This window comes from Mauremys mutica, chromosome 8 (genome assembly GCF_020497125.1).
Source record: "Mauremys mutica isolate MM-2020 ecotype Southern chromosome 8, ASM2049712v1, whole genome shotgun sequence".
NCBI lineage: Eukaryota > Metazoa > Chordata > Testudines > Geoemydidae > Mauremys > Mauremys mutica.
This window is the reverse complement of record NC_059079.1, coordinates 74,445,131-74,469,364: the sequence shown is the minus strand read 5'-3', so window position 1 is coordinate 74,469,364 and position 24,234 is coordinate 74,445,131. Positions and strand designations below refer to the sequence as shown.

The 24,234-nt window shown below is 41.0% G+C and overlaps 1 protein-coding gene across 9 annotated transcripts in view; it reads left to right on the top strand.

Annotated features, from left to right (window-relative positions):
* Positions 1 to 23,286, top strand: part of ANKHD1 (ankyrin repeat and KH domain containing 1) — a 182,546-nt gene extending 159,260 nt beyond the window's left edge. For 4 of the 9 annotated variants that reach the window (XM_045027030.1, XM_045027032.1, XM_045027036.1 and 1 more), the window contains 9 exons: positions 1,276 to 1,386; positions 3,506 to 3,655; positions 3,980 to 5,595; positions 13,148 to 13,336; positions 14,746 to 14,997; positions 15,493 to 15,555; positions 17,159 to 17,334; positions 19,781 to 19,945; positions 22,788 to 23,286. In XM_045027030.1, coding sequence (XP_044882965.1) covers positions 1,276 to 1,386; positions 3,506 to 3,655; positions 3,980 to 5,595; positions 13,148 to 13,336; positions 14,746 to 14,997; positions 15,493 to 15,555; positions 17,159 to 17,334; positions 19,781 to 19,945; positions 22,788 to 22,847 — 2,782 coding nt within the window. In that variant the 3' untranslated portion in view covers positions 22,848 to 23,286. The remainder of the gene's footprint in view (positions 1 to 1,275; positions 1,387 to 3,505; positions 3,656 to 3,979; positions 5,596 to 13,147; positions 13,337 to 14,745; positions 14,998 to 15,492; positions 15,556 to 17,158; positions 17,335 to 19,780; positions 19,946 to 22,787) is intronic. The other 5 variants (XM_045027033.1, XM_045027037.1, XM_045027038.1 and 2 more) reach the window with 3 other exon arrangements.
* Positions 23,287 to 24,234: the final 948 nt, after the last annotated feature.

Below are 24,234 nucleotides of genomic sequence, written 5' to 3'. Positions count from 1 at the left end.
ATGATGGACTGAGACATGGTGCTCATTATGCTCTGTTGACCCACATTCTGGCTGTTGATTCTGCTCCAACTCATTCATGACCCTAAAATAGATTTAGGAGCATGGTTATATAGTTGAAGAGCTTCTTGAGGGGGCCACTTAGGGATTTGGGGATTGGTCCTGCTTTGAGCAGGGGGTTGGACTAGATGATCTCCTGAGGTCCCTTCCAACGCTAATAATCTATGAGCTTCTGCTTCTGAAATGGCAGCCTCTTCCTTGGAAAATATATATTATTTTGTTACATTGGGTGGCTTGTGGCCATATTTTAGTCATTCATTCTGTCTATATGTAGCTGGAAATTATTTAAATTTTCTACCTTTTTTTACTCACTTTGTTGAAGCGAGATAAGCCTGAAAATGTAAATCCTAAATTTTTGCATTTAGCCCTAACTCAGCGTCTCACATTCTGAAATGCAGGATTTTGACTAAATGCCCTTTTTAGAGCAACTTTTAGCTTGTGTGTGCAGAACACTGTTTTAGAGAGGACTTGAAGTGTGAGTTTTGGGGAAGCTATCTTTTTTAGCAAATGAAAAATCTATGCAATTCAAATCTAAGATGTTAAACTCCGACCTTTTAGCTCATCAGTTCACACCAATTAAAATGTGCAATTTCCCCCTACTTTGGTGATTGTGTATATTCATAAATATTGCTCCCTGTTATGGGGGGTGCATGATAAATAAAGAGCCATAGATTTCCCCCTTCCCCCAAACTTGGTGAGTCATGTAGGCATGAAACTGTTAAAAAGCAGACAGCTGCTTTTACCAGGGCTGCACACAAACCTTGCTATTGATCCTGAAGCTGCTACACCTCTCCAGACAGGTCTCTTGAGTCTCCTAGTTTAGTCATTTGCTTTACTTTTACTGTGTTTGGTATCATGTTTCTGTTCTGTCAGAGCTGCTGGGGTTCTAGAAATTTCTTCCTAAAATGGTGGATTTTGATAACCCTAAGAACTCAAGATTTGTTAAGGAATGTGCTCACAAAATGTCTACCCTAGGCCAGAATTTGCCATGCCCTGCCCTGAATACCAGAGCATGCATGTAATCTAACAGCCTTTTAACAACCCATGTGTCCTTTTCAAAGTAACGAGGTGTTGCACATGTTTGTTTGCCTCCTAAAGCTTATCCCAATTCCAAGACCAAGAACTGTTCTAACTCCCACTCCCTCAAAGCACCCTATTGGGTAGAAGGGATGTCTATCAAAGAAATAACCAATGAAAACATCCTTCTACCCTTGACAGGCAAGTAGGCAGAGTTTTGAAAGACCCTCCCCCTAGCAACACTCTGCAGCCAACACCAATGGAGCAATTTCAGCTGCAGAGAGGAGGGCGCTGCTGTTCAGGAGCAAAAAGGTACTGTTTGGGGCATTTTTTTTTTTTCAAACTAAAAAACAATGAGCTTGGTGGGTGGGGAGGGAGGCATTAGAGGGTGGGTGAGGAGTGGGGTTCTGGATGCTACTTAGAGCTCATCTGAGGAAGCAATTCCTCAGTGGGTAGTGGGGAGGATGGCTAGGGGTTCACTTCAGGGAGTGGATTGAGGAGGGTAAAGGAGACTGGAATGCAACTAGGGTCCCTGTGAATCATGTGGAAGGCTCTTGGAAGCTACATGAGGAAGGGAGCTCCAATAGAGAAGTCTTTATACTAATGCATATCCAAAGGGGAAGGGATTGGAACATGAGAAATGCTGGGGTGAGGGCATAGTGTGTGGAGCATTGTTTGTGGAGATAGTGTGAATTTTGTGGAGGGCAGGGGACAGGTTACTTAAAAAGACAAAACATATTAGAATGTTAATATTTTCAGATGGTAAATGTAAAAACTATCCATTTTACATTACACACGTTTATTAACTGAAATACATTTCCTGCATAATTTCTTGCTGTTAGTAATCTAAAATGTTAAATATGATTAAATTTAAAATGTAGGTGAAGCTGGCAGCAACATAGAGCTGTACAGTCTATATTCTGTTCAGACTCTTGAACCTTCATCACAGTGCTTCCTGAAACTCCTTGGAATTCCCTCGAACTGTACAGTTCACAAATTGCAATACGCCACTGTTAAGCTTGAAAGTCATGTATGGGTTTGAGAGGTCCAGCCTTTGAAGTTGGGAGCAAGAGTGGGCTAAAGGGACCTTGGCTGGGGTCTGGAATGCAAGCATAGCTGGTGTTCTAAGGCTTCCCATTGCCATATGCCTGCACTGATCCACCAATGCCATATGAATTTGAAAATCCTAGGAGTTCACTTAATAAGTCCATTGAGTGTTTGTTTGGGTTGCAGTATCATGGCCTAAAAATAAATGTTCTTCTGAAAATCTGTGCTGCCTTCATAGTGGCTTCCAGCATCCCTTTGGACCCTTGAATTGCACAGTTGGCCTGCTTGCTATAAACCATTGTGTAGGGTCACTGGCAATCTTCCAGAGCATTTGTAGTTTCTCACTTGAGGTCTAGGAGATATTAATTCTACTGGGATGTTGGATCAAGACCCTGATTTTAAAGTCTTGCTCAAGCAGGTGGTATTTCAAAGATTATCAGTCTGGCTATATATTAGTACAGGGATAGGCAACCTATGGCATGGGTGCCGAAGGTGGCACGCGAGCTGATTTTCAGTGGCACTCAGTGCCTGGGTCCTGGCCACCGGTCCAGGGGGCTCTGCATTTTATTTAATTTTAAATGAAGTTTCTTAAACACTTTAAAAACCTTATTTACTTTACATACAACAATAGTTTAGTTATATATTATAGACTTATAGAAAGAGACCTTCTAAGAACATTAAAATGTATTACTGGCATGCAAAACCTTAAATTAGAGTGAATGAATGAAGTGGCACACCACTTCTGAAAGGTTGCCGAACCCTGTACTAGTAGAAGCAACTTGTATCCAGTGGCTAATCCCTGTGATCCAAAGATGCTTGATACTTTACATTTTAATTAGTAAGAGAGTCACTTAGGATTTAATCTTGCTTACATTTTAAAAATACACAGGTTAGGACAAAAGATGAAGAACTATATGTCCAAAACAGCATGTATATTGTATAATATACATCTATATGATGTGATATACACCTCTACCCTGATATAACACGACCCGATAAAACACGAATTCGGATATAACGCAATAAAGCAGCGCTAGGGGGGCCTGTGCGCTCCGGCGGATCAAAGCAAGTTCGATATAACACGGTTTCACCTATAACGCAGTAAGATTTTTTTTTTGGCTCCTGAGGACAGTGTTATATTGAGGTAGAGGTGTACTTGGTTGAATAAGTGTTCTGAAGAAACTTCAGAAGTGCTCAGGGTAACAAGTAATTTCAGTGGGGAAGTTTTAGGGAGGCTCCAAAGGGTGAATTCAATACCAGCAGAAAACCACTTGCTGCCCTGAAATGTAAAAATATTGAGATGTTCAGTTGCCAAACGAGAGATTTTGGCACTTTTAAAATGTCTCCAACATGACTTCACAAATTTGCAATCTTTGTGATATAGGTCTAAGAAATTATCTGTCCCAGCTTCTGTCGTATCTAGAATAATGGGAAGAGGTGGGTGCAACATCACTGCAATTCAAGATGTCACTGGTGCTCATATTGATGTGGACAAACAAAAAGATAAGAATGGAGAGAGAATGATCACAATAAGGTACGATACATGGAAACAAAATAATTGTAAATTGAGTCGGTACAAGATTTTTCTTACACAGTCTGCTTATCTTTAAGGTAGGACATATTGGCTCTTTGGCACTAGTGTATAGTGCATAAATTTCTGACAGCAGGACATGCTGAAAATCTGATACTTACACAAAGTTAAACCATAAAAAAGCAGATATCAAGAAATAAAACTTCTTGACTGTTCTATCAAATACTGCACTAATATAGCCAAAAGAAATTGTTTAGTTCAAGAAGTGTTGCAGCAAAGTGAGAATTCCATTCCAGAGAGAAGATTAATACTTGTTTTTAATTTCAGGGGCGGTACGGAATCAACAAGGTATGCAGTGCAACTTATCAGTGCCCTTATTCAAGATCCCGCCAAGGAACTGGAAGACTTAATTCCTAAAACTCATATAAGAACACCTGCTCCAAACACCAAATCAATTCATGCAAACTTTTCATCTGGAGTCAGTACCGCAGCTGCTTCCAACAAAAACTCCTTTCCGCTCGGAGCACCACCTCTTGTCACATCACAGTCATCGACACTTTCTACTTTCCAGCCCACTAACAAATTAAACAAGAATGTTCCAGCAAATGTGCGTTCTTCTTTTCCAGTGTCTCTTCCCTTAGCTTATTCCCACCCTCATTTTGCCTTGCTGGCTGCCCAAACTATGCAACAGATTCGGCACCCTCGCTTACCTATGGCCCAGTTTGGAGGAACTTTTTCACCTTCGCCCAACACTTGGGGACCATTCCCAGTGAGACCAGTTAATCCTAGCAGCACAAACAGCTCTCCAAAGCATAATAGTTCAAGTCGTGTAGGTAACCAGAATGGGAATATTTTACAGACAGAGTCTACTGGATTAGCTACTGCTAGCTGTCCTATTACTGTCTCTTCTGTAGTTGCTTCCACCCAACCGCTATGTGCAACAAGTAGTCGGACTCCCTCATCAGTCAGAAAGCAGTTGTTCGCCTGTGTTCCAAAAACAAGTGCGGTGGCAACAGCAATCTCAACTGTGACAAGCACCTGTAGCACTCTGCCTTCTCCTTCCTCTGCACCTGCAAACAACGGGCAAGTTCCCACAGCATTTCTGCCCTCTAATGTTCCACAAACACAGCATTCTGCACTTAAAACGGACTCTTTCTCAGCTATCTCAGCACCCAAAGAGAAGGTGTCAACACCAGACCAACCTACTGGAAACACGTGTGCACCATCTTCAGTTGCAAGTAGTTGCAATATATCCGCTAGCAGCAATCCAGGAGTCCTAGAAACTCGCCCATCTAGCAGCCCTGCACCTCTAAATAACGTCCAAGATGAGATACTGCCAACCAGCATGTCAGATATAAGTTCTTCTGTGTCCATGCCTTTTTCCTCTAGCTCAGAACCCACTCCGTTAAGCTTAGCTTCACCCAGATCAATTGCTGCAGATAATCAGGACAACAGTAATTTACCTCAGTTAGCTGTACCAGCACCTCGAGTTTCTCACAGAATGCAGCCTAGAGGTTCTTTCTATTCAGTGGTACCAAATGCAAACCTACACCAAGATCATCAGTCTATTTTTGTTACAAATCCAGTTCCTTTAACGCCATCTCAAGGTCCACCTGCTGCAGTGCAGCTTTCATCAGCCATGAACGTTATGAACGGTTCTCAGATGCACATTAACCCTGCAAACAAATCATTGCCTCCTACGTTTGGCCCAGCAACACTTTTCAATCACTTCAGTAGTCTTTTTGATAGTAACCAGGTGCCAGCCAACCAAGGATGGGGAGACTGTCCACTATCCACACGAGCAGCAGCAGACCCATCTTTCACTGTTCAGTCTACTTTTCTGAGTAACTCTGTGCTTGGACACATAGAAAATGTGCATCCTGATAACTCCAAGGCTCCTGGATTCAGGCCACCTTCCCAGAGAGTTTCTACCAGCCCTGTAGGTAAGTCCACAAAGTTTCTACTCTGGCATAGTATCAGAGGGGTAGCCGTGTTAGTCTGGATCTGTAAAAAGCAACAGAGAGTCCTGTGGCACCTTATAGATTAACAGACGTTTTGGAGCATAAGCTTTCATGGGTGAATACCCACTTTGTCAGACGCATGCGAAAGTTTATGCTCCAATACGTCTGTTAGTCTGTAAGGTGCCACAGGACTCTTCGTTACTCTGGCATAGAGACAATCCTGCCATTAGTCTTTGACCCTATTCTCAAATTGCTCCAGAAAGATTTTACAAGGTAATATGCAAAAGGACGCCAACCTGAGAGCTGAACTTGCCATGTGTAATTTCAAAAGCTGTTTAAAATTATACACATCCAATTCTTTTTCCTAGCTCTGATCTGTCAGGTGCTGGTAATGCTGCAGAAGCAACCACCATTAGCTCTTTTAGGAAGTAAGGGTCTTGTGACACTTGTTGAAACTCCACCCACAGGTGTCTTAATATTGATTCCATCCAGAGGAAGGATGGATTGTCATGGTGCTAGACCAAGCGTAGTAGCAGATGGGGATCTTGTTGGAACCCTGTCCTCTTGGTGTTTTGAACTTGCTCACTTAACATTATCAGCATATGGGACTTAGTAAGGGACTGAATGCTTGACAGTCCTCCTTCCTTTTCCCTGACATTTACCTAGTAGACACATAAAGGATGTTACCCTTACCTCATTGCTTTTCAGATTTGTTCATATGTCAGAAGATGACTGTATTTTGAAGACAGGTGTCTAGAGAGCCTCACTTCCCAGCTTTCCTAAGTTAATTTTCTTCAAGTCTTTCACCCAACACCATCTCACAAACCCTTTTAAAACTTTGGGCCAAAATTTCCAAACTTGGATACTGAAGTTAGGCACCTAAATAAGTGAATAGATTTTCACAAGTGATACATTCCCATTGAGTTCAAATGGGACTCTGGGTGCTCAGCACTTCTGAAACCAGGCCACTTCTCTTTAGATGTCTAACATCAAAAGTCAGAAAATGTTTGCCAGGGTGTCTCAGAGTTTTTTTTAAATATTTAAATTTAAACTAGTTAGTTGCATTGTGAAGAGCACAAGCAGTTAGGCTGCATATGATCTCTGCTCCCAGTACATCAAATAGAACCAAATGCAGCTAGAACTGTAATAGCTGGAGTAGTCTGACCTCATTCATCCAATCCTCTAACAGTAGAACAGTCAAGTCCTGCTCCAATGGACTCGAGAAACATTGCCTTTTTACCAGCTCCTCTTTTTCTCATGGATGGTCAAAGTTGTTCAGGAAGATGTGGTAAATAGACAGTCTGTCAAATCACTCAGATCCCATGGATTATGTACCTAGAATGGCTCTGAAGGCAATTATGCTTGTAAAGGAAAATGAAACTCCTTCACACGGGGTAACTATTAAAATTCTGAAGTTACCCATTTTTCATACAAAATGCTACAAAATAGAACTGTAAAATAACTTAAAATCTCTGAGAGAGACAAGGTGCATGAGGCAAGATGTTTTATTGGACCAACTTCAGTTGGTGAAAGAGACCAGCTTTCTTTTGAGTTTACACAGAGCTGGTCTCTTACCAACAAGTTGGTCCAGTAAAACATAGTACCTCACCCACTTTGTCGTTGTCATATTGCGGGACTAACATGGCTACAACACTTTAAATCCCTCACTCATTTCACTCCAAATATATTAAGGTTCTTTAGACTCTACATAAACCACTGAGTTAGAAATGGTAAGAATTATGCTGCAGCACACCTTACACAAGTGTCTTCTGGAAGAAAAGTGAGGAATATTTTTTTCAATTGAAACCAGGGGATTCTGACAGAATGTAAATTATCCAAGTTGGAATTTGGCTGGGGCATTTAAAAATTGATTATATGCTTTAAAAAAACAAAGTTGTGCCACCTCTTCTCCCCAGTCCTATAGTTGGCAGTCCCATATGTAGAGGTCTGTTACATCCTCTAACCACAGAACAAGAAGGCAAAAGTAAAAGTTTCAGGTCTTGAGTCTGTTACATAATCTGCTACCCTGCCTGGAATCTGAAGCTCTTCAGATTGAGTTCATTTGTCTCTGCTTAGGGAAAAGAGGATTTAAGTTGATGGTGGGTAATAAGAACAATAGTTTCTCAGAGCTATTCAGATTGTCCAGGTCTTGTTATCTAGAAAGTGTCAGTGGTCTTTGGCCTGCTCCAGCATCATCCCCTTGCAGATGTGTGTGTATAGAAGAGCAGCTGGCTCAGTCAGCTTCATTTACTTCCATTTTTTCACAGATGTCACCCTGTCATTAGTCAGACCTTGCAGTCAGTCTTTTAGATGAGATAAAGCAGGGTGGATTGATTTAAATCATGATTAAATTAGCAAGCAGGAAATCTTGATTTAAATCCATCAATTTTAATCATGTTTTGCATTTGTATTTTTTTTATTTTCCTAAAGAGAGGTTGATTCTCATTGGTGATAACCATTAAGGCCAGGTCTACGCTACAGACCTATATTGGTATAACTGTGTTGCTCCAGGATGTGAAAAATGCACACCCCGAGTGATGTAATTATACTAGCCTAACCACCCATGTAGACAGCGCTGTCGCACAGCTACCACCTCTTGAGGAGGTGGGTTAACTATGCTGACAGGAGAAGCTCTCCCATTGGCGTAGTAGTGTCTTCACTAAAGTATGTGAAGACAAGCCCGAAGACGTTTTCAGTTGCAATTAAATACAACCTTTACACTAAATATGCTTTTTGAAAACCAGGATACACATCTGTACATGTTTAAGCAGTTATATAGCTTAATTTGCATTTATTCAGATTCTTAATTTTTACTACATTAGAAAATTTTGAATAATGCATTTCTTGTTTACTAGATTTTTTTTGTGTGTTAAGTTCTGTTTGGATGGGAACTCAAATTCAACTAAATGCAAAAATAACTCATTTTATCAACACGTTTTGTATTTAAAACTAACAGATTTATTAAACAAAGGAAGTTTCTGCAGTTAGTTTATTGAACTGATTGTTTCTTGCATTATGTCCTTCAGGATTTTAAAACTAGTAGGTCTTATCCTTACATCTAGTTTTTATTCATAAACTGGAAAACAAGCTTTCCTACTTTTTTTTTCAATTTTCTAGTGGTTTTTAACTTTGAGTGAACTAATCATTGAACTGAAATGAAGACAATATTTTCTCTGTACCTGCAGAAGAGGCGACTGCTGAGAGAAGCTGGTTTAGCATTTCAGCGAACTCTCATTTCAGTTGTTTAGCCAGTGGTGTCCGCCAGTTCAGTGGTTTGACTTTCTTTAAAATTTTGGCAGTAAATAGATACTGCTTAACTTTTTTTTATTTAATTTAAATTATTTTAGTAGATTAGAGTAAATTTAGGCCTTAGCATAGGTTGTCATAATTTCAAATTTTAAATAGGCTTATTTTTAATAACAAACTTGTGTTTTAATTTAAAAATCCAGTTTTAAATCCATTTTTATCTATCCTGGGATGAAGTGGAGGTGTACTTCTTGGGTGCTTACCTCGGGCTGAAGGACAGGTTAGCCACACAGGAAAGAGTGTTCTTCTGTCTATCAAAATTGGAGCTTGTTTGGCTGATGGTATATACTTGAATTATAGGTTTCTCATAGTTCTTTGAAGTCAAAAAGTCCCATTTGTTACTGACGTACAATACTGTGCTGTGGAGTGCAGCAGCCCTGGGCTTTAGACAGTCTGGCAGTCCTTGCTGGTGGGCCAGTATACAGTATCTTCATATATTGTACCAGTAAGGTGAGATTTATCAAAATGGCTGCTAGATATGACATTGCACCTGTAACATTGAGTAATGGTTTGTTTGCCAAGTTTCTTTTTCACTTGAGTTCTTCTGTACCTTTGGGGTACAGTTAGGAATACTTGGATTTCCACAAACTTAGTCTCTTGGAGTTCACGTTTATAAGTTGGTTTGCAGCAGAAAGCCCAGTTAAGTTCCTCACTTGTTTGAGTCTTAAAGTAGGAGTTTTGACAAGCACCTTCATGTCGTAAGCAGACTGATACCAAAAATTAAGATTGAAAGCAGAGAATCCCAATTTGCCCACTTTCTTTCCAGATATTTTTGGTTCCCTGCCATGGGTTATGGCTCTGGGTCCATTCAGGAAAACTGTCTTTTTGTCCTGCCTTCACTTTTCATGTCTGCTAGTCCTAGCAGTTTGCAGAATTGGGGACAGATTTGCATGCTCCTTTTTAGAAGGCTCCAGACAAAACCAGAAGGAATCCATTTCAGTCACTTGTTATGCTTCCTCTACGTTTGAGGACCAAGTCTGTCTGTGTTAGGTTAAAATGCATTACAGTATGCTGGCATACCTTGAGCTGTAACACCATCACAATTCCTTGAAACCACACACAACAGATGCCCTCACAATGTGAATCTGATTTTGAGGGTCTTCCTTGAGATCTGGAGTAGCAATGATCCAGGTTAAGTTAGCCCTGGCAGTTGGCAAACAGTCTACACAGAAGTATCTTGGAGCCTTGAGAAACTGTACTTTGAGCATAGTTTTCATGTAGCATCAGGACACAGTCTCATGCTACGGATGCTCATTATGCAAATTTGGCTAATCCAGCCAGAGAAACACGTTTGAAATGGCATAATTTGACACTAATTTAAGCATGTTACTATTCCTCCAAAGTATGATGCAGTAATCAAGCAGAATACATAAGTGGGAAGTTGGTGACTAAAACCAGTTCACACACTGCTTAGTGTGTTGCGCACAGTAGCCCTTATTGGTATTGGATTGGTTCTTCTTTCCTCTACTATTGCAGGGGCAAAGTATTAATAGAAGGTGGCATCTTTTATCATGTTAGCCTACCTGAAACTGACAGTGCTGAACTTGTGCACTTCAGAAGTTTCAGGCTGATTAAAATATAGCAGCGCTTCAGTCACTTCCTGCAGAAACATTCCCCCTTGCTCTCAGAAGTGTGCAAAACACAACACTTAAATTACATTGGATACAGAATCATTGTGCTTTAGAAGGCATCTCGCCATCAATCTTCCAAAGGCACATTCAACTCTTGTTGAAGAGATATGCAGATGACACTGATAGACAGGGATCTACCTAAGTTTCCATTACTATGAATGGTTATCTCCAACATTCACTATAGACAGAGACCCAGTTAATGAGCCAATGCTGTAGGAAATGCCACTTTCTGTACAAGAGTCCTTGAAAATCAGTCCATTGGGCACTTTGTCCAGCCAGCCATTGTAATTATCCAAGAACCAGCCTCTGATCCACCAGCTGAAGAAGAGCTCAGTGTAAGCTCAACAGTTTCTCTTTCTCCAACAAAAGTTGGACCAATAGAAGATATTACCTCATCCACCTTTTCTCTCTGATTCACTATTACATGCATCACAATGGAGTAGGAGCCTTTCGGATTGGCCTACTTCTGAGCTTTGTATGAGGAGCAGGGAATTGGCAAGTGAGTACCATCAGTTGCCCCACCACAAGGAGGGAGGCCCCAGCTGGGAGATATTAAGAACGATCACTTGCTTCAACAGTAACTTATTACTAGACACAACTCTAGCATAATTTCTGTGCCAGTAGACTTGCCTACATCAAATATGTGCCAACAAACAGTACTCTTTTTACAGACAACCTACACAAAGCATTGCCTAGTCCCTTGTCCATGAAAATTGAATCTCAAATCAGGGTGCATTCTCTGAACATTGATCAAAGCTCTGCAAAGGTTATTCTTCCTCACTCAGTTCTCCCTCATGAGCATCTTGTGCTTCATGATCCATTACAGTTGGGTTATTCCACTTCATCTTTCAAGCATAAAGGTGCTTCTTTTTTTAACTTCTCTAGTTTCACAATGTAATGTGAGATGAAGGAGCTGTCCAGAGAACTATCTCCCTCTCTAACTTCCTAAGGTGTCACCAACACCTGAAGTGGGTGGTTCCTCTAGGCCTCTCCTCTCTATTTTCTCTCTCTCTTTTCAGGCAGAAGCATTTTCTATTGTCTTTTGATTTTTCTTCCTCTCCTTGGTGCCTCCTTGGTGGGGAGAGGATCTTTGAGAAGAGTCTGCAGGAAACTGATATTTAAGGAGAAAACAAGGCAGTATAGATCAAAGGGATTCCTGCACATGGCCCAGCTGCACAATAATGCACTGCCTCCCTCACTGTACGATATTATGGCAGGCAGACTTAATCTGTTTGTTTGCAGTGCTTTAGCAGCAGGAGCTGGATTTGTAGAATCTCCAAGCCAGTACTCCCTGGCTACTTGGTTCTCCAGGCTTAGGTGAAGCATGGCAGGCAAGCCTTAAGCTGCTTGAAGCAGAAATTCAGCACCAGGACCTAACATTTTGAAAGCAACACACCAGAGATTCTGGGTTGGTTGGATTTTTTTTCTGTTCCAACTAGGGTGAAATAGGATAACCAGGAATGTTTCCAAGAGGCTGGTAAGTCAGAGGGACAGGAAAAAAAACACAGTGCATGACCCCTCCTGTCCAACAACCACCACCCCCTCTCTGACTACCATAACTAGGTATTTTTGTCCCTGACCTTCCAGAAAGGGCCTTAGTTCGTCCTGATTGTGGTTATTAACTTGAGCCCCTCAACAGTTCTGTCAGCACCCTTCTCTAATGGCGGCTGTGATTCCCACAGGCTCCAGAAACCACCACCAACAAAACAACCTCTCTGATTCCCTGTATTTATTATCATATTTGATTATTACCAAGCTATGATAAAGGTCTTTAAGGTATTTTGGTGGCGAGGCTTTGGCTTGATCAGAAAATTCAACTCCCCATGCCGCTTGTTTTAAAGGAGACTCGGTTTTGCTCCTATTTGGAATGCAGCCTTGTGCTGAGAAACTGCTTCCAACCATCACACTACGCAAATATCAGTCTTACCCCACTTTTTGGGGCACGGAATACTGTATGCACTCTACTTATGGACCCAGCTGTAGGATGGGCAAGAAATATATTATGAATTACTGCCCTGGTACTAATGGATCATTTTCAATCTTCTTACTTCAATTTTTTTTATTGTTTTTAACTTATATTGTACGTCTTGGTTAGCTCTGGAGAATTCTAGACAGAGGAGTAAGTTGGGATTTACTTATGTGGTAAGCTTGTCTTGGGTTTGCCTTCATATCTCATGGTAGGTGAAGGTAGATCAGGGGTAGTCAATAGCTGGGCCAAATCTGGACCACCAGACACTTTTGACCAGACCCCAGTTCTTTTTATTTTTCATTGTTTTTTTTTTATTTGCTCTGGAGTCTGGACGTTGGCTACACCTTGACTAAAAAAATTGGTCCTTGACAAAAAATAGAGTACCCTGAGGTAGAGCTTTGTGTGATAACAGCTGTAGGCTGACAAAGAGCAAGATTGAAAAATACATATACCAGTATGTAATTTCTCCCTTAGCCTGTAACCTGCAAAAACTCATTGCACCTGTAAATACCCATGAAAAGGGTGACTGGACAATAAGTTTAAATTGTATTTGGAGCAGTGAATCTTCATGGTGCTCTGAATTATTTTTCCAAATAGGTATATTTCATAAGTTTTACATTTATTTCAGGCTTGCCCTCTCTAGATCCATCCAACGGCTCTTCAGCTGCCTCTTCAGCTCCTCTGACAGGTTTTTCAGCAAACATACAACGGGTTTATCTTCAAGGGCCAGCACCTGTTGGGACTCCCAGCTTTAACAGACAGCATTTTTCACCACATCCTTGGACGAGTGCTACAAATTCATGTAGGAACTTCATGGGTCTGTCTTAATTATCTATATATTTTCAGTGTTTTAGTTATTGTCTTTAGCTACTAGTTGATTTCTAACTTAGAGGGGAAAGCAACCAGTGGCTTTAGAAACTATTATTGGAAATTGCTTTTAGCCTCAGTAAAGATGGGAAATGTGTGAAATGGCATCACAAAACATTTTATGGATATCTTATGTGAAATGCCATAGGTTCCATTCGTATTACCTCTCTTGATGCAGCTTCAGGAGGCTTAGGGGTATGTCTACGCTGCAAAAAAAGACCTGTGGCAGCAAGTTTCAGAGTCCAGGTTAACTGACTCCAGCTTGCACCATGGGGCTGAAAGTAACAATATAAATATTCTGGCTCAGGCTGGACCTCATCTCTGAAAAGCAGCAAGGGGAGAGTGGGGCTAAGAGGCCAGGCTCCAGGCTGATCAAGAATGTCTACGCTGCAATTTTTAGCCCCATAACCCGAGCCCAATTCAGTTGACACAGGCTCTGAGGCTTACTGCTGCAGGGTTTGTTTTGGGGTTTTTTTTGTTTGGTTGGGTTTTTTTGCAGTGTAGATGTACCCTTAAACTCTGTGAAGAGAAGGTTAATTTTTGTGTGATCACAACGCGGGGAGCTTTCTTGTAGTGTAAAACTGCTTCAGATGAAATTGGCGTGACTTTCTCAGATTGAATTATGCTTTATTTTAAAGGTTTTAAAAATGAGACTTCTGCAATTAATATTTTATATATCTTAAAATTCATTGAAATTTTTAAATTGTTTGAAATGACAGTGAGGACTTTTATGGAGCAAATCTGAGAGAGAGAGTGGCCACATGAGAAGCTTGGATCTTTGCAATTCAGAATCTTAGTGATGGCAACTCCCGGAGTACAAAGGCCAAAATAAACTTGGGTGCCAAAACTAAAGGTCAATGGAACTTATGCTTCTAAGTCATTTGCGCGTTTTTGGAAAATCGCACCCTGAGCCTATATCCCACTGGGAGTTGGGGATGCTCAGCACCTCTGAAAACAAGGCCAGTTGAGTGCCTGGAAAATTTAGGCCAAGATTTGCAGATCTCTTCATACAGTCTTCCAGTTTTCTTGTCCTTGTAAATATTTTAGATTTACTAGACAAGATCTAGAAAATGTCATACTATCCTGTGGTTGGAACCATTTATGCAACTAATGTAAGATACAAAATCACTGGTGAAGAATCTTTCCAGTGGGCCAGACAGCAATCAATGCAATGACTATTCTGCCACAAATAACTAAATTCTCTCACTAGCCCCAAAAGATTATAAATCAATGAACTTTTACACCTTTCATAATCTGCATTACAGAATACAGATTGGCAGTTTAGAGGGGAAATTGTGGTATTTAACATGACTTAAATGTTCCATGTATAATAAAGCAAGAGAAATATTTTGTCACCAGGTGAATCTCCTATTCCATCAGTTTCATCGGGATCATCTTCACCCCTTTCAGCTGCTTCTGCACCTTCTAACTTGGGCCAGCCAAAAGCAGGTAGCACAAGTCAAGATCGAAAGGTACCACCTCCTATTGGGACGGAAAGGCTTGCTAGAATTCGGCAGGGAGGTTCTGTCACTCCTACCCCCTTAGGAACTAACTTTACGGCTCCTGTTGGACATAGTGGTATCTGGTCATTTGGAGTTAACAGTGTATCAGGTAAGTCAGTCTCATACACAATAAGTAAGCTTTCTGTTTTAAAAAAAATCAAACCTCAGATTTTAGGGTGACACTACATTCTGAGAACTAATTGGGGGGAAAACAAAATGCCAAACTTAAGCTTTTCAAGGATCAAATTTGAAATAATAGAGTAATACATGGTAGTCATATGTAAAAATCTTCCCTTCTAAACCAGAGAACAAAATACACTTTATCAATTGCATGTAAGATTACTTTAAAGGCAGAAACTAAAAGGAATATCATGGGGAAGTCACAAACAGAGAGCTGGAGGGATAGAGAGAGAAGTGTTGAGAAACCTGTGCATATTCTGATCTTTTAAGGGAATATATTGGGGAAGACTTTTAAGTTCTTCTTCATTCACTGAGGAACTGACCCATGAGGACCACAATTAGAAAGGAAGGTTAGGGCAAAAGAAGTGATTGATTTGCAACACTTGATGTGGGTACAAATCCAGAAACGTACTCTTCTTTACAGATGGGCTGTTAATACAGCCTCAGTATCCCACCTGGGATGGGATCAAGTCTCGGAAGAACAGAGGTATTTCTTTAGGTTTTGTTTCATGATTGCTTTTCTTTTCATTTATTCAACTACTCTGCAGGATTTTAAGAGATAAATACCTCTGATGTTATAGCTGACAGACCAAGTTTTTCGTGATTGATTCTGAAATAATCTGTAACCCACCCACAAGATTCTAAAGAGTTTCTTAATAGAGATAGGGTGGGCTTTGCCAAAATGTTCCTCATTGGGTAATGACTGACTCTGATTTTCTTCAGGCCAAATCTGTTTTGCTAGAACCATTGCAATTTTCTCTCATAATATAGAATTTTTCACCTGACTTAGATCTTGCAAAGGTACACAGTAAATACATAATCTCTGAAAGAGTGATTGAAATCTTCTATACTGTTAAATCTGTTGAACAGAAATGTAATTTTAGAATGAGAACAAATAATTCTTTACCTTTTTCCTCAAAATTTGGTCTCTGAATTTAAAACTCGGTCTGAAAGCTGCGGTTGCAATTCATTAATTAGTAGCTTGTCACTCAAACTATTTTTAAAAATTAGGTTACAGTTATGACAAGCAAATAAAAACTGGGGCATTCAGAGTGAGTGCTATTGGTCCTTAATTTTTACACTTTTCTCCTCCATAACTCTTCTTGAATAATATGAAATAAGTTCTGTTCCAGGCAACAGCAATTACTTTTTTTTTAAATAAAGAGACTTCTAAATAGCTGAAGGTTTATATTCAGTTTTTGGTAGTTCCATTTTCAAGTTCTTACAGATCAAAACAAAGTGCACTGTTTGAGCTGCAGATTGTTTTCAATAGGAATTTTAAGAGATTGTGTATGTAGCAAAATAAAATGACAATGTTAATGGTCTTAAATTTTGTCAAGCTAGGGTTTTTTTAAATGAGGCTTAAATTTTGATCCAAATTTGGTCTGACGTTATCCCATTAACCTTGGTGTCTCCTCATGGCTGTTTTTCAGACTAAAGTTATAAACTTGTCATACAAATTGGCAATATTCATAGATCACAGTTCTATTAAAGTTTAGCCCAGTGTTGGGGACATCTGAAATATTGGTTTGGTATTTGGTGCAGGAATATAGGAGACTGAAAGAAAATATCAGGCCCAGTCCCATGTCTCCAGATTTCACCATCTTCTCCCACTTCAGTCTTCAGAAAGTTCTCTGCCTTTCACCTCCTACCAGCTCCTGCCCTAAGCATGACTCTGTGGAGTCGCTCACCTTGCATTACCATGGATATGGATTGTGCTAAAGTGCCTAACTCAGTGGGTGATGGGAGGGGAAGAAAATGTCTGCATGCAGTGGGACCTTACATGTGCAGTACTTTCTACAGCCTGTCTTTGTGAGAGTGCCATGTAGGCAGAGCCATGAAGCTGAGGATAGGAGATGTGTGTGCATATTTTGTTGTTAACAGGTCATTGGGTCTGAGGGTAGAATACAAGTTTTGGGGAGGTCTGAAAAGTGATTTGTTCAGAGCAATGCCCCAGTTTGTTTTTGCAGCATTGTTATGCTTATTTCTGAGATCCTTAACGTGTGGAGATGGTCTGTGCAGCTGATTGATTTATTCCAGAGTGTTCTCGATTGATTACAACCATCCACTTTTAATCTCTTCCTTTCCAGAAGGCTTGTCAGGTTGGTCTCAGCCTATAATGGGGAATCATCCAATGCATCAACAATTATCAGACCCAGGCACATTTTCCCAGCATCAGCCAATGGAGAGAGATGATTCTGGAATCGTGGCTCCCTCAAACATTTTCCACCAACCTATGCCAAATAGCTTTGTGGATTTTTCTAAAGTAAGTTATATTTGAAAGTTGAATTTGTTATAAGCAGCTGGGTTGTTTTGCCTGGTTGCAGATGACTTGTCTGATAGTGCATGTCCAGAAATGACTATCCAGAGAGACTTCATTAAAAGCCCTTTCTCTGGAACAAGGTGGGGCAACTTTGCCAAGGCCATTGGTCCATTCAGATTTGTTTAACTCTGAATGTTCTCTAGCACAGTAGTGCCCAATCTTATACGGGAGGGCCACATACACATAAGCACAACCTTGTGTGGGCCAAACAGATTGTACATATTTTAATAAGATGTAAAGTCACCGGTATTGATTTATATTTTAAGTTCGGCTTGTTTTGTATGTATTTAGATAGAAACAACCTATGTACAACATTGTCTCTTTACACCCTTATGTAAACTAAAATGATGTAAACAGGATGACAAAATTCTAATGAATTGGCCATTAGTATATTGTGTTAAAGCAGGCTGCAGGCTTTATGAAATGCTCTGGTGGGCCGTGTAAGGGTGTTGTACACCCTTGCTCTAGCACAGTGGTTCTCAAACTTTTATTTTCATGGACCACTTGAAAATTGCTGGGGATCTCGGCAAACCACTTAATGATCTTTTCAAATGTTTGTACCATATGCTAACTATTGTAAAGCACTTTGGATAAAAGCACTATATAAAAAAACCTTAATAATTAACATTTTTTTGTTGTACAAATAACAGCACACAACTAATATTTTAATATCAGTAGTCTTACCTTTCTAATGCAATAGATGTGCCCTCTCTCCCCCGCCACAGCAGCCCCCGAGCTGGGGCTGGGTAGGAGAAGGATCTCTTCCCCCCCACAGCAGCCCCTGGTAGCCCTTCATTCTCTCATGTGCAGCTGTCCAGGCGCACACCTTAGAGGGAACTATCCACGGACCACCTGAATAGAACTCACAGACCACTGTTTGAGGACCTCTGCTCTAGCAGATATGAGGATTCATGTAGCCCCCCCTTCACCCCAGAAACACTCTTGGACATGTGAGAGACACTAGTCAAACTGAGGGCACATTATAACTGAAACTAAACATTATTTCTAGTTGCTAATATCCCAGGTCTATATGGACTTGCTTGGTGACACCCTTCACTGTTCCATTCTCCCCTACTGTGTTAGATTCCTTCCTTCCTACATGGAACTAGGTCGCCTCTTCAGGCTGGTTAATATTTAATGCTTCTGGCACGAGTTATAGATATAAATTAGGCATATGAATATCATGTAATTTTCTTCAGCACATGTGGTAGGAGGTTGGGAGACTATTGAACTATGTACATAAAGAAGGCATTAATATCAGAAACTAGCACAAGGCAAAAACAGAATACAGCCCTGTCATAATTCAGTTGAAGAATTTGAGGAATGTCTAGGGTCATGTGCATAGTCTGGAGTCTTCTCAGAACATTGCTACAGTTACATCTGGAGAAAGTACTTTGTTGCAGTCTTTATTTTTTGTGAGCAAGACAAAGATTTTTCATATCCTATGCAATGAGACAACAGAAATTTGAGGGAGGGAGGTATCGAAAGAGCTCTGTATCCCCTTCTGTTCTGTATAGGGAGATGTTTATGAAAACTGTCATGTCACATGCTGGAGGCCACGGAAGTGAGGCTCTATAAAGAAAGCCACTACACCTTTTATGAACTCAAAGGTCATTATTCCAGTTGGCAATTAAAATATTGTATAGTACCTTCCATCTTAAAGGATCCCACTGTGCTTTCAGACTATACACACAGCATCACTGCAGTTCAGTTAGGCTGACAAGTGGTATATTGATGGGAGAGGAGAGCACTTCCCAAGTACATTGTGACATGAAATCCATGTAGAACAGACACAATATCTGACTTTGCAGACTCATCTAAATAAACCACACTCAGACTATGATGGTACTTAATATGGGTATCTCAGGAAGATGAAGGGCTGAATTAGTTCTGCTGGGATTTGAACCTCTGGTTCCAAGGAGTCTGAGCATTCCAAACTTGATGCTTAGACCACCACATGTTCCCATTTTTCTCACAGAATGCCAAGATGATTGTAAGTGCAACTTTAATGTTGCATAAGGATTTGAATGAAGTTTGAACATTTTGGGTAATGCATTTTCATTCATATTGTGCAGTACATTGGAATGGATGGGGAGCCTTGCAAAATTCCAACACTAATAAAATCAATTGCCTTCTGCTTTGCTCTGAATTGTCCCTGGAATTGGGTATGGTATTCTCATCTCTCCTCACAACACTGCTTTGTAGCACTGCTGATGCACAGTCGCCCCTCTTTCTAATTTCAGTGATGGATGAAGTGATCTGTGCCCATAAGTTCTGTAAAACGCTCTGGGATTCTTTGAGATGACAGATACTACTCTATATGTGATGTACTAGTGTTATTGTCTGTAATCACTACACTGTACAGTGATTGTTCTTTCTGCTATTTTAGGGTCTACCGATTTCCATGTATGGAGGCGCTCTAATACCTTCTCATCCTCAGCTGGCTGACGGCCCAGGAGGGCCTCTCTTTAATGGACTTCATACTCCAGATCCCGCTTGGAATCCTATGATAAAGGTTGTCCAAAACTCAACAGAATGTACTGATGCTCAGCAGGTAAATTTGTTTGTATCTTTCTCATAATTTAAAATACTTTCTATCTGGTTTCTCGACTGATATTTTTGTGCTTAGTAGAGGAAAAAGATTTTATCAGCAGTCATAATTTTTTTTTGAGAATGTCTTTTAGATGTGTCGGCACTGGGCTTTAAAGATCAGTTTACAGGCCAAAACTTTCAAACCTGAGTACATGAAGTTAGGGTCATAGAATATTAGGGTTGGAAGAGACCTCAGACGGTCATCTAGTCCAATCCCCTGCTCAAAGCAGGACCAACACCAACTAAAATATCCCAGCCAGGGCTTTGTCAAGCCAGGCCTTAAATTCCACCACCTCCCTAGATAACCCATTCCAGTGTTTCACCACCTTCCTAGTGAAATAGTGTTTCCTAATATCCAACCTAGACCTTCCTCACTGCAACTTGAGACCATTGCTCCTTGTTCTGTCATCTGCCAGCACTGAGAACAACCTCGCTCCATCCTCTTGGGAACCTCCCTTCAGGTAGTTGAAGGCTGCTATCAAATCCCTCCTCACTCTTCAATTTGTCCACATTCCTTCTGTAGTGAGGGGACCAAAACTGGACGCAATACTCCAGGTGTGGCCTCACCAGTGTCGAATAGAAGGGAATAATCACTTCCCTCGATCTGCTGGCAATGCTCCTCCTAATACAGTCTAATATGCAGTTGGCCTTCTAGGCAACAAGGGCACACTGCTGACTCATATCCAGCTTCTCATCCACTGTAATCCCCAGGTCCTTTTCTGCAGAACTGCTGCTCAGCCAGTCAGTCCCCAGCCTGTAGTGGTGCATGGGATTCTTCGTAAGGCCAGGACTCTGCACTTGTCCTTGTTGAACCTCATCAGATTTCTTTTGGCCCAATCCTCCAATTTGTCTAGGTCACTGTGGACCCTATCTCTACCCTCCAGTGTATCTACCTCTCCCCCCAGCTTAGTGTCATCTGCAAACTTGCTGAGGGTGCAATCCATCATCCAGATCATTAATAAAGATGTTGAACAAAACAAGCCCCAGGACCAACCTCTGGGGCACTCCGCTTGATACGGACTGCCAACTAGACATCAAGCTGTTGATCACTACCCGTTGAGCCCGACAATCTAACCAGCTTTCTATCCATCTTATAGTCCATTCATCCAATCCATACTTTTTTAACTTGCTGGCAAGAATACTCTGGGAGACTGTATCAAAAGCTTTGCTAAAGTCAAGATATATCACATCCACCACTTTCCCCATATCCACAGAGCCAGTTATCTCATCATAGAAGGCAATCAGATTGGTCAGGTATGACTTGCCCTTGGTGAATCCATGTTGACTGTTCCTGATCATCTTCCTCTCCTTCAAGTGCTTCAAAATGGATTCCTTGAGGACCTGCTTCATGATTTTGCCAGGGACTGTCGTTCTCCGGGTTCTCTCTCTTCCCTTTTTCACATATGGGCACTATATCTGCCTTTTTCCAATTGTCCAGGACCTCCCCCGATCGCCACAAATTTTCAAAGATAATAGCCAATGGCTCTGCGATCACATCAGCCAACTCCCTCAGCACCCTTGAATGTATTTGATCCGGACCCATGGACTTGTGCACGTCCAGCTTTTCTAAATAATCCTTAACCTGCTCTTTCACCACTGAGGGTTGCTCACCTCCTCCCCATACTGTGTTGCCCAGTGCAGCATTCTGGGAGCTGACCTTGTCTGTGAAGACCCAGGCAAAAAAAGCATTGAGTACTTCAGCTTTTTCCACAACATCTGTCACTAGGTTGCCTCTCCCATTCAGTAAGGGTCCCACACTTTCCCTGACCATCTCCTTGTTGCTAACATGCCTGTAGAAAACCCTTCTTGTTACCCTTCACATCCCTGCTAGCTGCAACTCCAGTTGTGCCTTTGCCTTCCTGATTACACCCCTGTATGCTCTAGCAATATTTTTATACTCCTCCCTAGTCATCTGTCCAAATTTCCACTTCTTGTAAGCGTCCTTTTTGAGTTTAAGGTCACCGAAGATTTCACTGTTAAGCCAAGCTGGTCACCTACCATATTTGCTATTCTTTCTGCACTTCGGGATGGTTTGTTCCTGCGCCCTCAATAAGGCTTCTTTAAAATACAGCCAGCTCTCCTGGGCTCCTTGTCCCTCATATTAGCTTCCCAGGGGATTCTGCCTATCAGTTCCGTAAGGGAGTCAAAGTCTGCTTTTCTGAAGTCCAGGGTCTGTATTCTGTTACTTTCCTTTCTTCCTTTTGTGAGGATCCTGACTTCAACCATCTCATGGCCACTGCTGCCTAGGTTGCCACCCAATTCTTCCTCCTACCAATCCTTCCCTGTTTGTAAGCTGTAGATCAAGAGGAGCACGGTCCCTAGTCAGTTCCTCCAGCACTTGTACCAGGAAGTTGTCCCCAACACTCCTCCAAAAACATCTTGGATTGTGCATTGCTGTATTGCTCTCCCAGCAGATGTCATGGTGATTGAAGTCCCCTATTAGTGCCAGGGCCTGTGATCTGGAAACTTCAGTTAGCTGTCCGAAGAAAGCCTTGTCTACCTCATAAATAAGTGGCCTGATTCTCAGCAGTGCTCAGCACCTTGCTATGAACAAGATGAACTAATAATACACACTGACAGGTTCTACATTTCCAGTTACTGCTCATGCAAAAAACCTGGTCATCGCTGAAGACTGCTATAGCCCCTCTGAAAATCTGACCACTCCTGTGTTGGAGTCTAACTTTAGACACCCAGGTTTAAAAAATTGGGCCACAATAAGTCTGAATTTGGTACTGTATTTATTATAGAATTTTACACTTGGGCATATTCTATATTTCTTAATTATTTTTTTCTCCCCACTGCAGATTTGGCCTGGCACCTGGGCACCTCACATTGGAAATATGCATCTCAAATACGTCAACTAATTTAAGAGGGTCTATCCTTTTTAGCCTTGTTGGGAAACCTATGACCTTGGAAGAACCCTGGGGATTTTTTTAATGTGCCTAACTAAGCAATTTTTTTCTCTGGGCTGTAACAATGAAAATTTGATTGCCCATTGTGTAAGAACAAATTGATTTACCTATTCAACTGATTCTGTTCTCCAGTTAGTTTAGCCATTTTGAACTTAAAATCAGATGAACCTAGTGCTTTTGGCTAAACACTACTGAATGCTACTTGTATGCAGCAGAGAACTAGATGATTACATGATTTCAACCTTTTATGGTGGTAAATACATGTATAATTGTTTACATACTTAAAAGGAAAAAAGTTGAGTAAATTTCATGTCGTATAGTGGCTCCACTTTATGTAGCCTGTATTAATGTGAAATATTTACCTGAATATTCAATAAAAAGACGAACAGTATTTATAGGTTGTGGTGTGGATTTTGGTGGAGGGCCACATCTTGCTATCAGGATGTCTACAATTACTTTGTGTACTGCTTTAGTGACACAGTCAGCTACTCAAGCAGGATGGTAGGAGGAGGATCACTGTCATTTGTAACAGCCTCTCAAAACTTTGAAAATACTCTTGCTCCCTCTTAGCTTTGTCTTTTTCTGGTTGGTGAACATTCATATCATGCAAGCCAGTGTGGCTTTCCTGTTCTGTTTGGATTTTTTACTGCTGTGTCAACTATGATATCAGGTACATCTCTGGGTCTGGGAATATGCTTTAGCATGACATCCTAATAGCCAAAGACGACAGTAGTAGAACACAAAACACTGGGTATTGCCTACATACCAAAGGGTCTCTTCATCTAATACAGTGGTTTTCATTTGCAGACCCCTAAAAAATTTCAAATGGAGGTGCAGACCTCTTTAAACATCTTAGACATAGTCTGTGGACCCCCAGGGATCTGCAGATCACAGGTTGAAAACCACTGTACTGTAGTAACAACAACCTTTCATGGACCCCTTAAACATAATCTGTGGACCTGCAGGGGTCCACGGACCACAGATTGAAAACCACTGATGTATTTACATATCTTGGTGACTGGCAGACTTCTGGAAACCAGAGAATATTTCACCACCAATCATAACGTTGGCCAATGTTTGATCTTAAATTATTTGTGTCCCTTTAAATGTGATCAGAGTTTATAATCACATTTCTGTGAGTCAGAACAGGTTTTGCAAGCTCCTTTGAATACCATATTAAAACCTACATTCACTCTGCATGCAAATGGTGCATTTCCCCCTTTTGCCTTAAAAATCATACTTTATTCTTCCTCGGTAATGACACACTAATTATAATTTGAAGATCTGATCCACTTCTCGAGCCAGTAACTACACGACACAAATGGGTACCCTGTGTCAT